The 24,972-nt window shown below is 41.2% G+C and overlaps 1 protein-coding gene across 5 annotated transcripts; it reads right to left on the bottom strand.

Annotated features, from left to right (window-relative positions):
• Positions 1-1,091: 1,091 nt before the first annotated feature.
• On the bottom strand, positions 1,092-22,366 carry LOC311273188 (zinc finger MYM-type protein 4-like). Of its 5 annotated transcripts, none has more exons than XM_084380115.1 (29): positions 22,183-22,366; positions 20,310-20,346; positions 19,796-20,165; positions 15,342-16,008; positions 14,211-14,369; positions 13,639-13,700; positions 12,846-12,995; positions 12,148-12,386; positions 11,814-11,991; positions 11,192-11,395; positions 10,949-11,099; positions 10,753-10,868; positions 10,152-10,334; positions 9,695-9,845; positions 9,266-9,438; positions 9,038-9,182; positions 8,837-8,932; positions 8,391-8,428; positions 7,700-7,844; positions 6,759-6,871; positions 6,328-6,556; positions 5,918-6,148; positions 5,632-5,741; positions 5,363-5,546; positions 5,086-5,237; positions 4,511-4,625; positions 4,171-4,419; positions 3,556-3,682; positions 1,092-3,173 (listed from the first exon to the last, which is right to left on the bottom strand). In XM_084380115.1, the coding sequence occupies exons 3-29, from the start codon at positions 20,141-20,143 to the stop codon at positions 2,930-2,932; spliced, it is 4,959 nt and encodes a 1,652-aa protein (XP_084236241.1). In that variant the 5' UTR covers positions 20,144-20,165; positions 20,310-20,346; positions 22,183-22,366; the 3' UTR covers positions 1,092-2,929. The 5 variants fall into 5 exon arrangements, with proteins under 5 accessions (XP_084236241.1, XP_084236242.1, XP_084236243.1 ...); XM_084380116.1 differs by having other exon boundaries at positions 8,837-8,884; XM_084380117.1 differs by lacking the exons at positions 19,796-20,165; positions 20,310-20,346; positions 22,183-22,366 and adding an exon at positions 18,928-19,176.
• Between the last annotated feature and the right edge of the window lie 2,606 nt (positions 22,367-24,972).

Below are 24,972 nucleotides of genomic sequence, written 5' to 3'. Positions count from 1 at the left end.
TTATTGGCTCAGGGCCCATAGAGACCAGCAGGAGACCAATCAGACAGCTTTAGAACCAGAACTCTGCCTCTGATTGGTTGATTAAGATGAGCGGTGAGACGTTCCAGGTCAAGATAATTCACACTGAGTGCATTGTGACGACAGATCCAGATGTGGAGCAGTGGTGCTCACACTTTGTCATGTCTAGGACCATAAACTGACAGATTTTGCTGCATCCCACTTTGAGCTGCCCTGCTCTAGACAGGGATTTTTTTTTTAAAAAGTATTGTTTTATTTGATAACTTTAGTTACTAGTTACTCTGCAGATTTGATGCTGCACCAGAGCCAAAGTGGCACATTTTTAAAGGCAGTCAGATTTAAGAAAAATAACATCAATATACAGAAAAGGCTGAATATTGGATCTGATAAGTAGTTGACTCATACTATGACAGTATACATTCATGTACTATGTGTAGTTTTACTTTTTTTTTTACGTGGTATTTAAATACATTTAATATCAGATACTTTAAGACTTTTACTCAACTATTATTAGTATTGGCAGCTTTGACTTTTACCGAAGTAATATTGTAACACGATATCCTCACATTTGCTAAAGTCTGACTTCTGGATGTTTTTACAACAGTGATTATAACTCTCTGGTTGCTGCCTACAATAACGTTAAAAGCATTTTTATGTGCCAGATTGTCATGTAAAAGCAGACTGAAGAGAGATAAATGGTGCGATCCGCACTCTGTGGCACAATGTTTGAAAACATTTCAACAGTCCTTAAAAGGATGTTTGTGTGGAAGCCAGTTCTGACACAATAAACAAGAAGCATATTGAGGTTAAAAGTATAAAACACCTTAATATAGACGTCTATCCTTGCACTCCATTGGGGATGAGGGCCCTCTGCTGGTTTGCACGCTCAACTACAAGTACACAAGCTGAGAAAATGTTTAATTGAAAAGGAGACATAATATTTGCAACTCTTTAGTGAATATCAAGCTTTTTTGTATCAATATCCATAAAATGTTTTCTAAACAAATTAAGTTATTTTTCTTTAACACACATACGGTAAATATTTCAAAAGAAGGAAAACCGTAACTGTTGAGTCGATGTTTTAACATGTTTTTGTTTGTTTTTTATTCAAAAACAACATACAATAGAAAATACTCAGAACCTTGGCAGCCATACACTAAGGACTGGGGGTTAATATAACCAAGATATACATGAAGGGACAGTATGTCTTTAATCTCTATTTATATAATATCAGGGTCATGGTTATGCAAAAAGTCAATGTCTCAGAGGAGATAACAACAAAACAGTTACTCAACACTCAAAAATCTGTTCATCTCAGTGTTCAAACAAAAAGGGGTCAAATTGTGACGTTTTCAGCCTTTTTTCAACAGTGGCGTCTGCTACATTCAAAGAAAAGAGTTTCTTTTGTTTATAAATTTAGTTTCCAAACACTTTTCTCCATTTCTATCGATGAACAGTTGGTTACTGTATAATCTCACAACCAAGTGACACAACCTTTCAAAATCAGATCCTCTGATGTACACAGAACACAATTTGTGTTGAATTAAGTTTTCTATTTAACTTCAACGATTTAAAATGGCAAGTCGGAGAAGCCTCGGGAACTTTGACAACAGATATAAAAGAAAATCCACAGTCCTGTCACACTTTGGTATAATCAAATCTGTGATTTACAGGAATTATTCTGTTGTGAAGTGTGTTTCCTAAATGTCCAAGAATGACTTCCAACACTCCTCAGGGTATAAAAGCTGCAAAAATATTCCTGAAACAAGCATTTGTTCTTTAACTTACAGACCGACACCAAATCACGCCACTGATGCAGGTTTGCCAACAGAGCTGGGTACTACCATCGGTTTCAAAATTCGATTCAAAATAATTCAGTTCACAATATTTCAGTTAAAATACCAATTCTGCTTGGATTTCAGAGAATTAACGCTGTAATAACAAGGTGCATTATTAAAAAAATGTGTGTTCACATTAAGAATTTAATTGTTTTAAAATCTGCCTGAGGAGACATGAATGGGATATTCTGCTTTTAGCATCGCATTATTAAAATTTGCTGTGAATGAACGAGAAAGCAATGACAGATGTCTGCTGATGTATTCAACAAAAGGAAAATAAGAAAAAATAGAAACTTTCCTGTTTTAAACATTTGTGGCCATTCGAGAAGAGACTTTTCAGTTTACAAGGTGCATTCAAGTGCGCGTGAAGCAGAGGACAGAAAACGACCCCCATAACTGACACCAAAACACGATCGAGGTTCTGAACATAGTTTTAAATCACGACTGTTTTGATACAAACATTCAGGCGTCAAAGATTTACTCTCCAAATGGAAAATCTACACACATTTATCACTTGGCAGGTGTTCATTTTCTGATGCACATCCGCAGGAAAAGGCGTTGATTGAAAGATCGATCTATGGATTTTATAAATCAATATCTTGATCTTTCAAATTATTTGAATCGGAAAAATCGATTTTTTTTTTAACCCCAGCTCAAGTTGGCAGATTATATCTACATCACCGAAAGACGTTTTTTATTAGTATTCAGGGTGGACGTGTGATCACTGACACCAACAGAAATCAAAATGGTTTTTCATTGTCGGTGTTTGAACAAGAACAAAAAAAACAAATTCTTACAGGAATTGAAGGAATCACAACATGTAGAAGGAAGAAAGAGAGGCAACCATTCAGAAGACAAAAGGACAACAGTGTCTTGATAAACAGTCGTAAACAGTCTGTGCGTTTGAAGATCTTCTATGAATCCTGATCAACATGTGGATTAAGAAGTAGGTTTTCTCTGCAGTTCAGATTTATTCTGTCCATTTGTGTTTATTGGGCCGTGTTTAAATGAACATTTGATTTCATCTACAAACATTTACATGAAAAGGTCACTTCTGTTCTCATTGCTCTTCATCACTCTGAATCCCCGTCTTCGTCTTCCGGTATAAATGGAGGGTCTTCAGGCGGCTGCCGCTCCTTCGCTCCGTCTGTCCCCGTCTTGAGATGCAACTCTCTGACGGTGAGGATGCGGGTCAGCATGGCCTCCATGGTGCTGTCGTCCAGAGGGGTGGAGGAGAACCACAGCGGGCTGTTGGGGACACAGCAGCGCTCGGGGTGAAGGTAGAACAGGTTGGTGCGCTGCTTGACCGACTCCGAGCTGGATGGAAGACAGTTAGTGTCAACATGTTGTCCAACACCTACTTTCATTATAAATTTAAGGAATAGTTCGTCGTTATCTTCTCACCGCTAAGGGGTAAGTTAGTTATTTACACTTTTAGTTTAGCAGCTGAAGTAAAGATTTTTTTGGCTTAAAAAAGGTTCAAAGGTCACTTTACTGACAGTGCTTTGGTGGAAACAAGGCTTTTGTAACTATCAATCGATTATACCGAAGGGTTTAAATACTGGAAAAAGCTCACAGCAACAGAAAAATGATCAGATGAATCTGTAAATCAAGTTCAAACAGCCAGTTATTCTGCCACCTGTTTCAGAGCTGAAGAGATGACCTCAAACAGACCGAGATCAGCGTGTCCTACACTCACCACTTTGAGAGGTAGAACTCGTAGAGTCTGACCGGACAGCGGAGAGGGTTCTCCGTGTTTTCCATCATCTCCAGGATGTCCTCTTTACTGTCCTCCTCCTTACGTCTCTTCGCAGGAACCTCTGGATCTGAAGATCATTATTTGATTATCAAATAGTATACATAGATTAAGTGATGAATTTATGTTGTTGTGCCAGTTAATAATTCTGTCTGCAGTGTGTTTTAAATGTTTACAGTGCTCAAAACTTTACATTTGTAAAAAGGGGTAAAATTGGGATCTAAAACTGTATATGACACGTCAGGGTAGAAATTCAGGTTTTAATCAGGTTCAGGCTCTTTACATCCATGTTAGAAAAGATGTATTCTTTTACGCAATATCTCCAACAAAATTCAAGTTTCATGATCATTTGTGTTGCTTCTCAGCTCACAATCAGGTGCTGTGAATGACTTTTCGCCTGACTTCCATAAAACATTCACATAAAAACACAAAATATGACAATTAATAAAATACAATTATGAGGATTTTGATTTAAGAGAAACAACTGAAGTGTTTCAATATCTTAAAAACATTGTTATTACCACGTTTTTGTATTAAAAAAAGGAGCCATATTGTTACCTGACTCTCCCTCATTCACAGCTAGTGGGGGATAGAAGCGCAGGAAGGTGGTCTTGGTGTAGTTGGGGTTGGTTTTGGTGCAGCGCATGACGTGAGCGAAGGACAGCTGGCGGTGCTGCTCCACCGAGGTGAAGCCAAAGTACTTGCAGCAGAAGAAGAGCAGAGTGTTGAGGAGGACGATGGGGGAGTACGCCCCCAGCTGTTTACAGTCCCACAGGAACTCCTCCTCCACACGGGAATGGATGTAACCTGCCAAGGAGAAGAGAGGGACGTGTTGAAATCTGGTCAAATGTTTGTGTCGAACAGACAAACTGAATAAACAAAAACTTGTGTAACTCACCACTTGCTGTGATTGAGGGCTTGAAACCTCTCAGCATGTTGGTGAACTCAGTAGAGAACTTGTTGTAGAACCGATCCATGAATATGTTCTCCACACGACCGTTCTCAAACAGGTACTACAGAGAGACACACGAGTAAAGCGCCAGTGTCAGCCATCTAATTTACTCATTACTGTTGAAATCACTGTTAAAGGGGCACTATGTAGTTTTGGAGAATAAATTCAAACTCAGAATTTTAATATTTACAATATTAATGAAGTAATAACACAAACTCAGACATATTTATTGTTTTCATATTTGAATAAACAAGCTGTTTTCAGAGGTAAATAAGGTCCCCAGAACACTGTTTGTGGCATGGTCCGCCACATATAAACAAAGTATAACAGTATGAAATTGTGTTGTCCTTTAAGGTCAGTTTGTTTATTCAGTCATGAAAACAAAGAGAGTTCTCAAATCTCCATAGTGCACCTTTAACTGTGAAATGAATGGGCAGATTAGTCAATAATGAAAATAGTCATCAGTCACAGCTCTACCTGTGTTCAGCACCTAACCCGTTATATGATAGGAAATGTCTAACCTGTTGGATGCCGAGGCAGAGGTAGAACAGGCTGTCGGGGGAGTACGGCTCTCCGCTGGGTCGTTTCAGCTCAGTGATGAAGCAGCAGAGGCCGTAGCTCAGCTCAGCAGTGGTGCACTGGATAACATCCTCCTTTAACTCCATTGGACGAGCTAAAACCAAGATAATAATCATCTTCATACGTTTATTTTGCATGTATTATGTCAAATTTTACACAAACAATCAGTGTACTCAAGCTCTGCTTTAGTGGGTTTCTTTACTGTGTGTTGAGACTTACAACCAAAGCGTGGCTTCTCCAGGTTGGGTTGAGTTTTCCTCCACTGGATCCATCGCTTCCAGGCGTCGACTCCATACTCACTCTTCAGTTTTGGGATTTCAGTCAGGGCAGTCAGGGCCTTGTTGGACGAGCCTTTCTGAGACGACGCTTCAGCTGTTTTAGACGACCGCTGTGACTTACGACCCTTGGGAAAAGAGGAAAGAGAGAAGAGGCTGTGTCATGGACACTAGACAATCCCAGTATCCAAATCTCTTTTACCACTAAGTTACCTTCTTTTCTCTAGCTTTCCTGGGAGCTTGACGTCGTCGTGTCACAGCAGGCGGGGGGCTCGGGGACCGCTCAGCGTGCTCTCTGAGCCGGGCCATCCTCTCCAGAGTTTCTGGCAATGACATCACAAGAAATGTTACACCGAGCACGCCAAAGTCAAAACCAGGTAGTCGGTGTAATTTAGGATAACACCTCAATGTTTTAAACTCTTCAAACACGGTCAGAGTGGAGGTGAAAGTCAAAGTTTCTAGCTTCATGCACTTGATGAGCTTGTACGTCTCATCTCACCAACAGTGACGTCGGCTTCGATGTCCATGGGAGGTGGTGCTGGAGGCGGGGCCTCGGTGAAAGGCTCACTGGACACAGCCACAGGAATGTCCATAATGGGGTTGAGCTTCTCGCTGGAGTAGAGTCGACTGGGAGACCTGACACCGACATCCGAGGAGGCTTCCTCCCAGGTGTTGAGTAAACTGGCCAAGTCGTCTGTGTCCAGGTCATCACTGTAGGTACTGGTGTGGTCTGTAACATAAACATGAGAGCAGCTTGTCATCCGGTGTGATACAGTCCTCTCATATTAACAACATCAGCATAAAAACATTTATGGGAACTAATTTAACATAACATAAAAAATATGGACATGAAATCCTGAAAATGCAGAACATGGATTTCCAGAAGCAGCAAAAAGAATAAGTTTTTACCATCTGGAGGAGGTGCTGGTGCTGGTTGTCTCTCTTTCTCCTTCTCCACCACTTTCTCCTTCGGTCTCTCCTCGGTGTCGTTCTTATCTTGTTCTGCCACCATCTCAGCCATGAGGATGAGCTCTGCCTCGAAGGGGTCGGACGGGATCTTTTCTTTGATCTCCTGGATGGTTTCCACAATGCGTTCAGCGCTGTCCATGGTCACAGGAAGGAACATGGGTACAGGCAGCTGTGGGAGACAGAGTTACAATATAAGAGCCTGTGAGGGACTGAAATAAGGACGAAGATGTCGAATATTAACTGTTCTAGATTGCTGTCTAATATAGTTATTTAATATCTTAAATCTGAAATGACATGACTCATTTGTGATGGGATTTTACTTTAGCAACCTATCGCTCTGAAACCAGAGGTGTTTGAAGTGTTTGACTTACCGGGACTGGCATTCCCACAGGTCTGGGGGTACACTGGCTGTACATGTTCATCGGTACAGGAATGTACACCGGCACTGGGACAGGCACAATCATGACTCTGGGGAAGGAGATGTCTATAGAGAAAGAAAAAAAATTGTCTTAAGTTAGTATTAGTTTCAGCATGAGCAAAAATATCCTCAGTAAAGTGTTTAGTTAAATATAGAATTTAAACTTTGAGCTTTAGTGATTCAAAAGTCGTGTTCAGGGAAATAATTCTGAGCTCTAATTACATATTGTTCGATATTTCTACTGAAAATATCAATTTGTACCAATATATATAAAAACATGCTTGCAGAGGCTGAATTTGTCAAGATTATTTTGCCAAATCATTTTTAAAATACTTTCATTTTGTAAATTAACTTTCAAGTGTGCCTGGTAGCGTTGCAAAGGTGTGAGATTTTTCAGTTTCATGGTAACACTGTATTACACAGTCACTATTATTTTGATTTATATAATAATAATTATTGTTATAACTTGTAACGACCCTTAAAAGAATAAAAGAGTAGAGTTTTTGAAGTCAAACAGACACGTTATCATTTTTTTTCCTGAAATACATCATGTCCTGACAGACATGTAACTTTACAAAAACTTGAAATATATAGTTTTTATGACACTTAGACAGTAGAATTGAATACTATATATTAGCAGTCAATAACAGTCAATTTTCATACCACAGTCTACCTTGAAACTGGATTATTGCTGCAACCCTAATGCTGAATAAATAAATGAAAAGGGGAGAAGAGGAAGGGAAAAAAACACTATAAAAAAAACTATTTAATAAAACTCAATATAAAATATAGAAAAAATATCAGCAGCCAGTGTGTTTGTTGGTCCCGTCCCTGCAGGTAAACAGACTGGAGAGCATGTTGTTACCATGGAAGCTGTGTGTGCGTTGCTTTTACCCGTTTGTGCTTCACAATCGGCTGTCTGTGTTTTGCACGAGACCCCTTTGTTCTGCACCAGCGGTCTGCAGAGCAGAGCCTTGTTCTTCAGGATCTTTTGTCCAGGAGGAGGAGCAGACTTCACTGGATCTGTCTGAAGACTGATCTGAAGGGCAGATAAATGACACAAAAACCACTTCAGAACTAATAATGGTCAAAAATGTACAAAAAAGAGAAGCCAGAGCGGAGATCCCCATATAGGGTGTGCACCACAGACTCAACAGCGAGCCAATGTTTTAGTTTTATTGACATAAATTTGACCTCATGAAATATTCTGTGAAGACCGAAGTGCTGAACGGTTCCACTTTTTGGATCATCTTGATCCAAAAAGATCAGAGGTACACTGGGCCTGCTCATTGTTTTCATACAAACCACACAGTATCATTTTGCTTTAAATTGTCTTACACTACATGATAATTTTACTCTCCTGCTTTATCAGCCAGTAACCAGATTTGTCAAGTTTTCAGCAGAATTTGACATTATTTTTATGTTTTGTTGCATTGCCCTGAATGTTTGACTGTATAACAGAGCACATCTGTATAGACAAGTTTCTCCAGTTTTTTTTATATGAATAATTTTCCTTTGTCACCTGTCTGTACATATATTATTGAATTTTACAGTATATAAAACACATATAAACACGATAACTTACATGTCCAGAGTTCTTTGACTGAAAGTTGGAGCCTGTGCCTGTGGAGAAAAGTATAAAAACCTTCTCAATGAACACTGGCAACTGGTTGAATTAGGATACAGCATGTTAAACAGAAGGGCTTAAACTTTTTTCGATTTTCAATTAATCTGCGATATTTAATAATTAATCGTCTATTCAATGAAATGTCACAAATTGTGAAAAATACTCATCACAATTTTCAAACAATCCAAAACCCAGCGACTCTTTACTATCTTCACTGAATGACAAAGAAAATCTGCAAATATTTACATTTAAGAGGCCGATACATTTTTGCTTGAAAAGTAACAAACTTAGAAATTAACTGATTATCAAAATAATTCCTTCCAATTGATGAATCCATTATTGACTAATCATAGCAGCTCTATTACACGGTACATGAAAATACTTGTTTGTGTGTTTTTGTTTACTTGGCTGGGCAGCTCTCTCAGAAGCACTGGATTTCCCTGGGGGAGTTCCTGCAAGCGAGATGACATTGGCGATGACAGGTGTGGCCTCCCCCGTACCTAACAAGGTTACAGCGATATTACAGACGGCGGGTTTCATAACATTTTAACTAATAAGTCAACTGATCAGGAAAATATAACTTGAAGGGGAACAATGATACACACCTTTGAAGACCTCACCCTGCGTGGCCACTTTATCACAGCAGAACTGTAGCAGACACGTCAGGTCGCAGAAGTGTTTGACTTCTCCCAGCATGGCGAGACTCTGCTTCAGTTTCCCTTTACGGCCGCAGGTGTCACACTTTGCAACCTGCGAGAAAACAGTGAAACACTAAGTCGAGGCAGAGCATCACTTTGGTTATTTTGATAACCACAACGAGGCTTCTTGCTTACATGGCAGAAGAGCATGGTGTATTTGGACCTGCACTCCTCAGAGCAGAACTCCTCGGTCGAGCCTCCATACTGGGCCGTCACCAGCTTCTTGGACACAGAGTGGCAGTAGACGCAGGAGTGACAGTGTTTCCCCCAGTTTTTAGTCAGGTCGTGTCGGAAGAGGAGCTTACAGCCTGAGAGGAAGGAGAGGAGAGTGTAAACCCACTGGATGTCACTCAATGGTTTGTGGATTATTGTTTTAAAGCCTTGAATTTGGCATTACAGCTGTCACCATCTTTGTTTTTTGGAGCCAGAACTAACCATAGTGTGAGAAGGATATCCTGATTGGATCTGACTGAGACCCCGAGGACATGTCATGGTAGCCATGCTCTCAATCATACCCTGCTTTATTGTCCATTTTATATTCGACATGTCAAACCGTGTCCTTACCATCGCTGCAGAAGAAGCTGTCTTTGTTGTTAATTCTCTTGGCGTCTTTGGTGATCTTTTCCATCTTACAGTATTCACACAGGGAAGTCACAAAGTTGGTTTTCTTGAACTCGTGAGAACAATCCAGGCTGCACACGAAAACCATCTTGTCCTGCACACACAGAGCGTGACAGAGAAAAGTCAGGGTGTGTACATCACATTTTCTCAAATCTTAAGGCTAAGACTGCCATTCGGGACAGATTACAAAGAGGTGACCACAGTTTTTTTTTGTGAATTCTTGTGATCCTTACTGGTAACGCTATCTAAAATTAAGAATCAAATCTTTACTCATCAGTCTGGAAGTCTCAAAAAAGTTATTTATATGCAAAACTGTATGTTAAAATCCAGCTGTCTGTCTGAGGAATATAAGAAGAAAAGTCCAGTAGACTGAACACACATTACCACAAACACAAATTACCTGGATCTGGATGACTTCAGGTTTGAAAGTTATGCTACGACAGCAGAGGGCGCAGCTCAGTTTCTTTGATCCTTTGGGAGATTCTCGCTGAGACTGGATGGGAGTGACGGACTGGATTTGAGTGGATCCGACTGGTAACTTGGTAAAAACATTCACCTGTTTCTGGGATTTCTTGAACTTCTCCTACAGTGCCACAAAAAACGATAGAGTGTTGAGTGAAAACCATTGTGACAAAGGTACCGTCTTTGGTGCAGAATGAGCAAAGCGTGTCAAATCAAAACAGTACAGCACGAAATGTGACTTTTAGAGGTCCCTTTTAGAGGTCTCAGTGATAATAGAGGTCCAAAATCACGTGAAAATGCATATTTTTTAATTGAAAAACACAACATTTTCTTACAGTAGGACCCCAAAACCCCCCTCCAAAGATATACACTTAAATCTTCCTCAATCCAAGAGAAAATTACGTAAACAAATCTGAACAACCGAATGCAACACTTACTAAAAACAGTTATCCCTGAATTTAAACAACTCGTCCACCCCCGACATGATTTGACAACAAGTCTGATAAACTTCTTTTGATCACGAACAAGCTTAGCTGTACCTGAAAAGCCATGACACACGGCAGAGTGCAGAAGTTCCTGATGGAGGTGTCCGACATGGCCAGGTGGTAGGCCGGGACTGTGTGTTTCCCACAATTATCACAACACAACCGAGCACCTATGAGAAAGAAAGCGAGTTTTATTAAAGAAACTGTCCACAAGTGCAGCACTGATGCAAACATCACACTCTTGTGGTACCTGATGCACTGACGGTCTGGACTTTGAATGCCATCACACAACTGCTGCTACAGAAGAGGTTCACTGACTCGTCACTGTTTTTGATGTCAACCATTTCTGCTAGCAAACGGGTGGTGCGACACATCGTACACGGCTGGGTCGTCTTGGTTTTCTATTACAAGAGTCGGGGGGGAAAAAAAGAGAGGATGTTAAAATAAATTCTCGTTAGTCTCTCTTTTTATTTTTTACGTTAAATTTTCATACCTCCTTGAACTTGGCCAGACACTCTGCGTTGCACAGAGTTTTGCTGCTGCGGTCCATCTTCAGCATGAGCGGCTTGTTGTGGCAGTAGGAGCCGCAGTTCGCACAGCCGGCCATGGACAGGTTGTTGACTGTACGGAAACGGTTGAAGCAGGCGTCACTGCAGAGCTTGTGGACGGCACCGGTCAGGATCACCTCATGTTTGCTCTACAGGAGTGATGACAAAAGAACCGTGTTATTTCAGAGATTAATCCTTCAATTACAGGGACAGCGTGCTAAAAGGTTGCGTGTAATACCTCTGTACTGTTATATACTGTTATCTATAGGACAAAGATTGTCCTTCTTTTATCTTATCTATGAAACTTTAACTTATCTATGAAAGCCAGTCAACAGAAATTTGAACTGAAACCGTCAATTAACTGTTTCAGTAAAGTCGACTTCTCTCACTGTACTGCGTTTTGTAAGACTGTTAACTGAATATCTTCAGATTTGAGAATGTAGGTCACATTAAAATAAAAGACTAGATTTCACCTTGAACTCTGATTACTATGATTACTCAATTACTCAAGAAAATAATAAATAATGAGAATAATTGTTCGTTGCAGCCCTGTTCTGTTTGACTTACGATGCAGTATCTGGTACACATGCTGCAGAGTGACTGTGGTCCTGTGGGATGTGTTGGTTTTTTGGCGGCAGCGCTCCTCTTGTAGTTGAAGGAGGTCAGACAGTTCTGGCTGCAGAAGTCCTTCATGGCTCCTTTACCGTCCGGAGCCAGAATGACGTCCTGAGGCCGAAATATCAACCTGAGAGAAAGAGAAGAGAACTGAATTCAGTGATAGTTTGTTTGGGTCATGAACTCTGACACAATCCAGTTTATCTGCAGCTATATTGTTATTTGCCTTTTCCTCACAGAAAATTATCTAGTATGTAACAATGACGCCGCTCCCTGTTGAACTCACTTTTGGCAGTTGTGGCAGGTCTTGGTGTTTCCTTTGACTGCAGGCAGAGATGTGGTGAGGCATTCGGTGGAGCAGAAGAGTGCTGGGGAACCCTTCCTCTGGAAAGCGGTCTGCCCTTTCCTCAGGTTCTTATTGCAGTGGGAGCAGTACATGTACACTGATGATGGATTGATGACGGGCAGCGTCTGTGTTTCAGAAGTTGAGGTCACTGAGAAGACCGATCCAATCCTCAAATCATCCTGTTAAAAACAGATCGGTGAGGCAGAGGTCAGTGGCGGTCCAGTGACTCTGGATCCATCAAATCCTGAATGAAGGTCGAGTATAAAGCTCTATTTTTTTTTACTAGTATTTCGTTGGGACCACAAATTAGTCGTAATAATTGTGGTGGATGTCTGTGATCTTCATCAGATCATAATCTGCCATGTCCAAACACAGAGGTCATGTGTCTTTTAATAGCACTGAGATCAGGGTTTCTAGGTCAAATTGGGATTCTTGCAGATGTTTTTTGCTTTGACCAGTAGACAAGCTGTTAGCGGTAGCCATGTTGCACACTACTTCTATTTCTAATAACTGTCACTGGATCAGACCTTGTTGTGACTTCAGGGTGATTATTCAGACACGAGACAACACTGTGAACCTGTAATCAGATTAACACTTAAGGGTGAACTTTTAATATTTTTAAGAAGTGTGTCTCTCACCCTCGTGTTGGGCTCGTCTTTCACGCTTGCTGAAGACGTCGAGGATATCAGGGCTTGTTCATACTCATCGTCAGAGGGCTCATCCTTCACCTTGATCAAAGGTGGTGAAGGAGACGACTTGATTGGCGGAGAGGCGACCTGTAACCTGTCCTACAACAGGAGAAAACAAGGAAAAATACATTATTGAAGGTTTTGATGCAGATTCCAACTTCCATGGTAAAATCCCAGCCTTTCTATGTACTAACGCTGCAAAACATGGCAACCTGTATAAAAGACAAGTATAAACAAAAAAAATTAGCAAGTCTCTCAGATGTTCATGTAGGAAGTTTTAGTAAGTTTTTAGGGAAATAATACTGCAATGTTGGGCCTCGTTGGGAGCAGAACTCACATTGTCAGGGCAAAATCACAGAACTACTAAGGTTAAATTTGCAGGACTGATCACATATTTACCCCCATGACAGTAAAGCATGTATTATATATAAAATCAAAACAGTCGTATTTCTTGTGCATAGTTATTTATTAATTAAAACAGCATAAATTGTATTTACATTATGGTCTCAGTGTTCATCCATGTTCATTTACAACGGGACGCATAAACACATTTATTATGAAATAATACAGCGAGGATGAACAAAAGGACCCATTGGCTACATTAATGTGGTCTTTGAGAAGAAACAACACATTTAAAAATATTTTTAGAAAACTGAAAGTGATCTGATTTTTTACTAATGCGACATTTAAGCAGTGAAAATACAAACCTGTCACACTGAGGAAGTTTCTTTCTTGTACTTACAGTGTCGAGCTTAACCACTTTCATCCCGTTCACCATGGTCACTGGTGATGAGCTCTCCCGTCCTGCAGGAACAGCAACATGTGAATAAGTTAACATTGAATAAAAGTGCAAAGTAGATACTGGAAATTCTAACTTCAATAGAATATCTTGAAACTATCAATGTTCAATACTATTTCTGATGGAAAATTGACACGTAATTGAGAGCATTAAATTTCAGATTTTCATTAAAAGATAAATATAACCAAGTTTCTGTTGTGTGTGTGTTAAGCACAACAGAATATAAGTTCATGTATTTCCTTAACCAGGCGTGGGCTTTACAGCAGTGATTGTGTCAACTTGCTGTCAGGGAGGAAAGCAAAAGAATTTTTAAATATTTTATTATTTTGACAACACTAGACGGTTCTGCTATTGGACAGCCAGAAATTCAAAAACACAAACTGGCAATTTATAATATTTACTTTTAATAGGTAGTAATAATAATAATTATAATATCTTAAATCACACACTTGAGGTTTATTTTTAAACACTTTGTTTTACTTTTCTGTAAACACCACTGCTCTGACAACACTCACCACTGAGTGTAGCTTCAGACGACGGAGACAGGCTGGACTGCATCGAGTCTACAGCCACTTTCATGTCCTCCACCTGGTCCTCCTCTGCAGGTGGTGGTACTACAGTGGGTTCTACATCAGTTTCTTCCTTAACAGAGACCTTGTCCTCTGCCTCAGTGGCTGTGAGAGAAATTTTAAAAATAGAAATTAGTGGGATGCTACAGAGCTGTGAGTAGCTTCCAAGTACTTTAACTGGTGAAGCAAAACTATGTTGGAGAGCTTCTGCCCTGCTGAACTATCTTTGAACTAGATCTCAGCTCTGTATTTCTGTAGCTCACTCTGTGAACTCGGCAGAGTGCTGAGAGTTTCTACAAAGAGAAGTTAACTGGTTACCAACTGTGCCAGTTGTGGCCAAAAGGCTGTGCCAAAGAAAACCTCTCGTCATTGAACTAGTTAAAGTTGCTCGAGGTCTGTGCAGCCACCAGTGCACAAGTAAATGTTTGAAGACTGCCATGAGAGTGTTTTTCATACATCGCCTGTGCAACACGAGAAACAGCACTGGTGAAGAGGTGGAGGCTAAAAAAATGAGGAGAAACCACACTCGATAGGTGAAATAATGGATACTACACCAACAGTATCAAGAGACTATTCCTCTTTTTCTGTTTCTCTTCTCAATTTGCTCAGCTGAACAGCCAATCAGAGTGATTTCTACCACTGACGGGCCAAAAAAACCTTGTCCAAAACCACCAGACTTTATCTTGGCAGAAAGATTAAGCAAGTAACGTTAATGTTTCTACCATATTTCAGTACTAACAATTCATTAAACAATGTGATATATAGCCATGCTTTTCAACTACTCATTACTATCAACTACTGTGAGCTCTTTTTGTTTTTCAGCAGCCCAAATGTAGAGCCCGGTGGTGCTGAAAAATGGGAGGCATGCACAGCAAAAAAGAAGAAAACGTTTACCTGATGGTACATGTGAAGCTACGACTGTTAACACTTCATTAGCGCCACAATTTTCTAAAAACATCCACTTTTCTACTACATAACATCAATACACCCCCCGTGTTGAAACTGTTTCTCTGCATCATGAAAACAAAAACTCTGAGCTAAAAATAACAGAGAAACAAAACTTCTGCTTAACTTTACCTGTATTAGAAAAGGCAGGTGAACGGCTGCTCTCCACATCCATTAAACAGTTCACTTCCTCTTCTTTCATCTGAGCTTCCTGTTCCACCTGATCCACTGTACCAATGTCCATCATCTCATCGAGGTCGTCCGCTGTTGAAACCCTCGATAGAGACGACTTTTCCTGCTGTGTGTCGACTTCTGTGTCCGGCTTTTCATCCGTGTTTGTTGTCTCCTCCTTGAGTTCAGATGTCATGTCCATATTTGAGTCCTCACTGATGTCGGGTCCTGTGGGACTTTCCTCTGAGCTGTTGTCCTTTGCTGCAACATTTTCTTCGTATAACTCAGAGTCTTCCTCATTTTTCACCTCTTTTTCAGACGCTGATGTGCTATCTGATTCACCACCTTGAACCAAAACTGTGCTGACTTCTGTAAAGAAAGACGACTGTGAGGAGGGTTGATTTTGAGGAGATATAGATTCAGGAGAAGGGCCCACATCGGCCTCAGTTTCCTTATGTTCAGTTTCTTTACTTTCCATTTCTTTTTCAGCAGCAACAAAGTCGTCCTGCTCTCCACGTTCAGAGAGTCTCGGAGAAGCTCGACAAGCAAGCTCTGGGTCTTTAACATCCACTGATGATCCTGGCTCCGAAACAGCTTCCACTGACTCTCCGTCTGTCTCCTCGTTCACCTGTGTCAGACAATAAACAATGATTCTGTACAATCCCAGAATAATACTTCAAGAAATAACAAACCTATGCTGAAGCTTTATTTAAAAAATGTCATCATATATTTACAAAACAGTTGTATTAACTACTGAGGTTGCCAAAAGAATCGGTACTTCACATGGCTGATTTCTCACGACACAACAACTGAAAGAGCAGGTTTAAAAGGATAAGCTCACCCAAAAATTGAGCCTCATGCCGACGGGAAATCAGGAGAAGTTTTGTAGTCCACAAAACATTTCTCGAGATTCACAGCAAAACAGTGTTACAGCGTTCTCCTAAACAACTTAAGTTGATGGCGACTTATTTCAAAACGTGAAAAAACAACCGAGAAATTAAATGAAATGGCTTCAAACAACTCTTCCAGCGTAATCCAAGTCTTTCGAAGCCCAGAGATCTCAAATAGATCTGAAAATATGTTATTTACACCCTCAAAGTGTGGTCGGGAAACTAAAAAAGAAGAAAGTGTCATTACGTCACTGAATCTTGCTTTGGGCCGGACTGTGGTGACAGCTGTACTGAAATCTATGGGAGGTGCAAGAAGAAACACACCAAAACCCAACATACCTACCTACATCGTATGACTTCTAATGAAGAAATGCCACCAGGAAATGAAAGAACACACTTCAGAGAGTAGGTTAACCACTGATTTTCTTTTTTGCCCAAATGATTGACAGGGCTAGTAATATTGTCAACAAACGGGGCAGGTCCGACTGATTTCCGCTGATATGACTGCAATCACACTGAACAAAGAGCCTTTCCTGCACAATGTGTAGATAAAAAAAAATAAAAATCAGTAGTTAACCTGCTCTCTGAAGTGTGTTTTCATTTTCTGGAGCCATTTCTTCTTCAGAAGTCTTACAACGTAGATACGTTGGGTTTTAGTCTGTTTCTTCATGCATCTCCCATTGACTTCAATAAAGCTGACACCACGGTATGGCATAAAAAGGAAGATTCAGTGATGTACTGACCTTTTCCAGCTGTATGGAGCCATTTTTTCCCCCAGTTGTTTTCTTTTAGTTTTAAAACAAGTCCCCATTTGCTTCAACACTGTTTTGCTGTGAAGCTCACCTGACTTTCCACTGGCATGGGGGATAAGTGCGCCTCCGGAGGTAGTATCAGAGGCGCAGCATTGGCGAAGCGAACCAGTGTGAACGGATAAGCCGGCAGCGCAGAGCGAGGGCGTGTCGGTCTGATAACTATACAGGTCCTTCACTCAACAAAATATGGATAAATGTTACAGGACCAAACAACGGTAATGTAGTAACTGGTCCTGTCTTTGACAACTTATATGAGGAAAAAAATACCGCAGTTTTAAGTAGAGAAGTGTCTGTCCGACCGACTCTTTGTCACATTTCTTCCCGAAAAACAGCGTCTGTCCCCGGCAAAAAACTTTAATTCACCAACTGTTTGGTCAGCCCTCCCGACCAAGACTTCAGTGAACTTCCCCCCATTAAACAGCCTCCCTCCCCGCAAGTGAAAGAGTCAGACAGCGTCCTGTTTACTGATGGTGATTATGTAATTTAGAGAAAAACGTAACTTTGTCATTTTCCAGGATATTTGGTGGGTCAGGATGTCATCACAACACATTATAACAGCATCCATATGATTATAAACAGTCAGCGGGTACATGTTTAGATTAACAGGAGGACACCTGGGAACATGTTTAAAAAAAAAACACAGACGTCATCATCATGACGCGTACCGCCACGGCTCTTTTGGAGCCGCGGCGCCGGCTTGCTGTGTGAATTACAGACTGGTTCGTCTTTTACCCCGGAGCTGCTTGGCTCTGTGTGAAAAGGGCTGAAATGACTGAATCTATTTTTTGGGTGAACTGTTCCTTTAAAAAAGGTGCACTTTGTAGTTTTGAGAGAGAGAAATGTAAATCAGAAGAGAAAGACAGATTTTTCTTTCCCTGAACAAACTAAATAAACAAACGTTCTTTTGTTTCATGACTGAATAAACTGAACAAACAAACTGACCTTAAAAGGACAACACAATTTCAAACTGTTGTACTTTGAAGCAAGAAGGGTGGCAGGGTCCACCACATATCAACAAACAGTGTTCTGGGACCTTATTTTCCTCTGAGATCAGCTTGTTTATTCGGTAATGGGGAAAAATTTATATTTCTAAGTTTGTATCATTGCCTCATTAATATTGTAAATGTTAATGTTCTGAGTTTCAATTTCTTCTCAAACTACATAGTGCCCCTTTAAGGCTCATTTTGCGCTTTAATCGCAATATGCGCGTCCTGCGATGTGCGCATGTGGAAAATGTACTTAACTTTACAATGCAGCCATGTGATCAAAGCCGATGTGCTCGTATAAACAGATAGCTGTGAAAAAAAACCCGGGTGATAAACGTGCAGCTGACACTGACACACTGCGTGCACACGCTGTCACTTCAGTGTTATTTTCGTTTTGTGCGATCACACGAAGAAAACAGATTAGCTTGTTGCCGATACGGCAGCACTGCTCTTGTAATGTAAACACAAATCGCGCTACTGCTGCAGGGATGTTTAGCTAACAGCTACAACCCAGCGCCAATACGGAAAGAAATGGTTTATTTACCTACGTCTGAGTCGCTTCCTTTAATTCAGCCATGTGATACTGACATGTCTGCAAATTAAATGACCTATAAACAAGACAACTAGCTCAACGCTCGCTAAGCTAAGGCTAGCTTGCTTACATCTGTGCACACCTCTCTGTCTGTCTGTTAGCTCGCTACGGTTAGCTAACTCTTGTCGCGCAACACACACCACAACAGCTAACCACTGTGCCCATGAATCAGCTACTCTAGTTGAAGCCGTGCTAGATACACAAACATCTTAATATAAACAACGTTATCGGGAATGTACACAGCCGTAACAACGTGCAGAAAATTACCGCGCCAGCAGACGAGTCTTGATTGGTGGCCAGACGTTGATGTCCATCGCCAGTTTCCGTAGTCGCCATGTTTGCTCCAAAATCCTTGGGCTTGGCAAATCAATGTGGACTAAAGGAAAACACTTTAAAGCCGTGAACTACTTCTCATGCGGTTCCTTGCTGCATTATTTGCATCCAGTCTAGCTTGTTGCAGAGCGCTGTCTTCTTCTATGTTTACTTTTCGGCAGCAATCACACGTCAGTAGCTCGCTATCGCCCCCAGTGGTGCAACGTGCTAAAAAAATATAAATCTTTTTTTTGGGGCTGAGCAATTTTTAACACCCACAAAAGGTATTTTCCTTTTTCTTTTCCTTTTGTGGGTGCTAAATATATACAAACTACTCAGCACTCAACAAACTCTAAAACACTAAACCTGTTTTCCCTTTTTAATTATACAATTTATTTAACGCTTGGCAGATATGTCTATTGTTGTTGTTTATGTTTGTTCAGTTTTGCAATAAAAATAAATGAAAAAATATATAAATGGCCAACAGTATATGTATATAATCATGGTTTCCTTATTCATCACTGCTGTGTCATGGCATATAATAATAATAATAATAAAAATAATAATAATAATAAAAACTGCTGAAAAAAAGTCCACTGGTCTATCATTGCACTCCTATAAGCCTGTTGGACTCAGTATGGAAAGTTAAAAAACATATTAAAATTGATTAATGACTAATTCATTGATATTCATAGATCTTTTTTTAATAACTTAAAATACCCAAATTAAATAATAAAAAAATCTCATTAATATTTCAATAATTTATGCAATCATCATCTAATTCCCACATCATTGCTGTGTTAAATAATTACTAATAATAGACCTGGTCGGCAGAGGTCTCCTCCTCTTGAGGTTGAAGGTCCCACGCCCATTGCTCCACTCGCACCTCAGACACTTCAGTAGCCCACATGTTAGCAATGCGCACAGCCTTGCTTGACAGGCAGTCCGCACGCCTCTGCTGCCTTCGCTTGGCCCTCTTTTTAGCAATTCGCGCAGCCTCCACTGCCAGGCGCTCGGCTCGCATCTGCGGCGTTTCCAGAGCCCTCTTTTTAGCCATGCGTGCGGCATCTTTTGCCAGGCGTGCAGCTCGTGCTTCTTCTGACTCAGCTGCACGCGCAAGGCGCGCCGCCTGTCGCCTCCGCTCACGCGCAGCACGGCTATCTTTAGGCATGTTAGAAGCAGCAAAAGGTGGTCTGAAACAAAGTTTAGACGCCACAGTCAGAGGTTAAAGTCAGATGTCATCCATATTCCACAATGGACGATGAAACTGACAATTAAAATCACACTTTAAAATGTTTACATGTGGTAATACGAACATTTTATGTGTTAACACTCACCAGGCAGCCTTACGAATTATGTCATACAGCGACCCATCTGCAACAAAGTTTAGATAACACAGTCAGTGATTAATCTGATGTCACACACCACCCTCCACTTTCCAGGAATGGAAGAAGTGTCACTAAGAATTAGAGATGTCGCGATCTGACTCTTTCAGTCCTGAAACCGATACAGTTGTTTGAGTATTCGAACTGCTATAATGGCCCAAAACACCTCCATTAGGAGAAACATGCACATTTAGAAACGAGGCAATGTCAAAAACACATACACAGAAGAATGATGCATATCCAGGCGCCACAACAGAAGTGCTCCAGGCCTCTAGGGGGGGCTCTAGGGGGACCAGCTTGAGTTTTGTCCCAAGAGACAGAGACCAGACCATAGACCAGACTACTGTAGACATCTGTTTACTGCACATTAAACTGCAGTTCAGTGTTTAACGTTCCATGTTCCCCTGAGCAAAAACCCTGCTGTGTGTTTAGCTCCATTAGCTGTAAGCTATTAGCTCTGTTAGTTGTTAGCGCCCTTAACCAAACACACCGCAGCACTCTGCTGTTAACAGCTATTTGTAATGCTCTCCTTTAATCAGCACAGCACATTTTACTGACACTTACTGAATATTTTAGAATCTCCATATTTTCTTCAGTATCGTGCTAAGAAGGCACCCAGTGATTGTGCCGTCGACACAGCGCTGTTGATAAAGGTAACTACCTGCGCATTTATGCGCTGTCGGAATAATCGGATAAAGGTTTTTTCTGACTGGGAAAATTCACATGAATGCCAACTTGAAGAAAATTGGGGCAAATTTTGGTACACAGGTTGCAGAGTTGGCATCATATGCTGCTGAAACATGGCGGACGAAAGTAAAGCTTGGGTTGATGGTAAGAAACTTTTACTAAAGTCATGTATTGTATCATCATCGTATCATTTCACTTTTCACTCAACTACTGGAAACAGTGGTCAACGTGTTGTTTAAACTCAAACCCAGAAGCCCACTAACGACTTCCCAACTGGGGAAATGGGATCATCTCAGGAGCAAGTGAATGCAGCATTTGTTAATGGGGTTTTCCATTCTATTCAAAACTCTGAAAAGAAAGACCTCCGACACGGAAAACAAACAACTCAGGCAAGATCTGCTTAGCCTGAGTTCGCCTACGAGATGATATCACAGCAGTATGACAGCACACATAGCGAACAACTACTTTTTACCTCTTCATCAATTTTTGGGTTAGGGTTAGGTCTTTGAAAGTTCGTGTTGGACTCCTCCTGTCTTTCTTTTCTTTAAGCGGCATCAACTGTTAAATCAGCTGCTGTAGTTGCTTGTGAAGTTAGCAGACTTGCCGTTTAAACACCCATTGCAGCGAGCATCCCCATTTTTCCGAGCAAACGCACTGGAACGCTTTTAGATCGATCGACTCGCACTATAACTGCACGAGAAGACGAGCTCCGCTGTAGCATTCAGCTCAGTTTGTAATTTGCTAAGCGATAGACTACATTACCCACAGTGCAACTTGGCCACTGAGTGACATCACTGGAGGCAATTTATCAGAATACAAGCAGCTTCCTCTGGAGCCACAAAAAACTTTTTTCTTTCTTTTTCTCCCCACATATGCAGTAGTTTACATATTGAAGCATGTAAACACACTTTAATGTGTAAAGTTGGTGGACTTCCCCTTTAAGTCTACTCAGAAACACAGGTGAAGCAGAGGAGATGTTCATTTTAAGTATAGGCGCATTAGTCGCTTGTTTCGGCGGTTATAAAGTAGAGTAGTGTTTAATTAGCGGCAGTAAAATGGCGGAGGTAATGTTATGATCGCTGCACGTTAGTATGTCAAACTGAAGATGCGTTAAAGAAGATTAATGTGGCAAACTTACAGTTTGAGTTCATATCACAGTGGCGCTGCTCCTGTAGCTCATCTGAGCCTCTCCGCTGAATTCAGGCAAGTAAACTAGAGTTTGGTTTTGACGTTAACAAACGTTTTTTAACATTATAAGAGTGAACTCCTGTGAAACGAGCGGCAGGATGCTGTGAAAGATGCAAACGTATGAGAAGACATGACAGGCGCTTCTTCGTCTTTAGATGGTTTAATGGCGGGTTGCAACCGCGACCTGAGCTGCACAGCGCCACCTAGTGTACCGGAGTGTGGAGGGATTTATGTATGACACCACATCATAGAAAGAAAGAAAGAAAGAAGAGGAAGAAGAAGAAGAAGAAGCAGGTTGACTACACAATACATGCTTCAAATGTGTGTTTTATATGGAGAAAAATACTCATTAACCAATCCATAAACCCTGCATGTATTTATATAATCAGTCTGACAACAACTGAATTAATGTTGTCTCCTGCTGGACTGTAACACATCTGAATTTAAGCCTACTGTTTCATTCTGCCCTGTCTGATGAAAAGGACAATTACATTATTTATTAAATCCGTCACAGCTTTACATACATGGCATAATGATCTCTCTAGCCAGCAACTCTAAAAAAAGTCCATGAGGAAACAAGCAGCACATAACTACGGAAGCCCTGAAAGGCCATGGTTTTACATTAAAAAAAAGATCTTGAGAAAACAATATTTGTTATACCGTGTTTATTAAATAAATAACTTGTGATCTTGAGAAAAATAAAAAACTACATCATTATAACGGGAAAACTGAGGAAATGTTCGACCTATGACTGTTTCGGGCTTCCGTACATAACAATACTATCCTTTTTATTTATTTGCCATAATGAAAAAAAACTTATATGAAATCACAAAGTAAAATATTAGTACAACCAATGAAAAAAGTTCATAAAAAGTTCATTTGTTTGTATACTTTTAGCCTATTTTTGCCTTTCAGTGGTATGTAACTGTCTTTGGCGCCCTCTGCTGGAGCTTCAGAGAAGTTATCTTACAGTCCAACTCGTCCATGAAGCCCTCGTCCACAGATTCACTGTCCACCTCCTCTCCTTCAGCCTCTGTGGGCAGAAACACGTGAAGCTGAGCGCGAGCTGGACCGCTGGCAGCAGCCACAGCGGGGCGTTCACTGCAGCTCGGAAGACAGGGCTTCCCAATGATGGACAAAGGCTCCCCCTGAGGCAAAGAGTTAGGATGTCGTGCCAGAGAAGGTCGGGAGTCAGCCTGTGACATCTCTGTGGTCAGGACCGGGTTGTGTGAATGACGCCTCACTGGTCTTGGCTTCGAGCTGGGCTGGATGGCCCGGGAGAAGTGGATAAAGGCCGGTCTGCTGCAGCTTTGGACCTGCTGATGGGGTTGGTTGGTCCTGGATGGGTGGCAGGGGAGAAGGACTGAGGAGTTGGAAAATGGAGGAGGAGGTGGCGCTCGCTTTTGTAAAACACTGGGGCGACGGCTGCCAGAGAATCCCTTGAATAGGACGTTCTCGTTCGGGGTGAGGAGGGATGGTTCACTGAGGCTGAGGAGACAGGAAACAAGAGACAGTAATGGAGGGTTTATTAAAACATTTACAGGAATATAAGTTAATAATGATCTTGCATGCTTGCAGCTCTGTGAGGCTGCTTAGGCACAGCAGTACTTTGCTGTTGATGATCTACTATGTTCACTGTTAACAGTCAGTGAGGTGCATCTCCTGAGGACCATGATGCATGTTAATGTTTGCTGAACACAGAGTTCAGCTGAGGCTGACAGGAAAGTCTTTAGTTTTGTGGGTATTTGTCTGTAAAACAAAAGTTCAAAGTTTCACATGATGGTAAAGAAAAGTTACATCAGAGGTACATCCTCTGGGAACCATGAATGTCTTTTTCAAATCTTCATAACAAACCTTCCAATAGTTATTTGATTAGCGAAGCGGTGAACTCACTGACCAACATTTTCCATCCCGACAGCCACACAGCTATCAAGGCCAACAAGACACATACAAACCTCCCTCCTCCTCATTCAATCGATGGTTATTCAAAACCAGCTCTGCTTGGGTGAGAGGAGGCCATCAAATACTCTGTCAGACAGCGACGGGCGTCTGTTTGTGTGTGTGTTTAAGAGCCTGAAGTGTGTGCGACGGGTGCCTCGCTCAGGTTTCTGCCTCCTCTGAGTGCAGCCGCTGTGGGTGCTGCATCAGGCGGCGGATCAGCTTCCACACCTGAGATTTATGACACGCCGGTCTCTGGCCTTCTGTACTCAAAGCAAACCAAGCGGGGGGGGGGAGCGGAGAAGCGGCCTACATTATGTTATCAAATGGGGACAGAGGAAACAATTACACTGTAATTCCAGTCAAGCGTTGAACGTGCGCTCTGATGGGCACTTTTGCTGAAATGAATAGTGGAGATGGGAGAGTGGAGATGACATACGGGAGATTAATCACATTCAAACAGGCAGTGATGAAGCTGCACTGAGGGCCTCTGAGGTCGGAGATAGAAAACACACACACATATATATAACTATATGTTGTTCTGCTGTATGACTGAGTCCAAGATGTCTTGAAATTGGCCAGTTTAAATCTTTATTTTTGCACATAGATATCATGTAATCATGCATGGTGTGGACAGATATTTGGACTCTATCCATCTTTAATTGAGAGCCTCCTGTGTTTTTCATTAATCAGCCTCACACTGAAAGACAGAAACAGTCTGAGAAAGCAGAGGTATTTTATCTTCTTCTGGACGTGTTGTTAAGAGGGAATTTTCTCTGTTACCTTCAGGCCATCGTTGCGT

The sequence above is a fragment of the Pagrus pagrus genome, assembly GCF_965226575.1.
Source record: "Pagrus pagrus genome assembly, chromosome: 17".
Taxonomy (NCBI): domain Eukaryota; kingdom Metazoa; phylum Chordata; class Actinopteri; order Spariformes; family Sparidae; genus Pagrus; species Pagrus pagrus.
Note: the sequence above shows the minus strand (reverse complement) of the source record. Positions and strands in the feature narration are given on the sequence as shown.

Excerpts from the sequence above, each read along its gene's own strand:
- LOC311273188 (XM_084380115.1), bottom strand. The coding sequence starts at position 20,143 with ATGCCTAAAGATAGCCGTGCTGCGCGTGAGCGGAGGCGACAGGCGGCG. Across the intron at positions 16,009-19,795 it reads AGGAGACCTCTGCCGACCAG|GTGAACGAGGAGACAGACGG; the intron begins GTCTATTATTAG and ends TGTCTGACACAG. Across the intron at positions 4,626-5,085 it reads TCTGCCTCGGCATCCAACAG|TACCTGTTTGAGAACGGTCG; the intron begins GTTAGACATTTC and ends GTCTCTCTGTAG.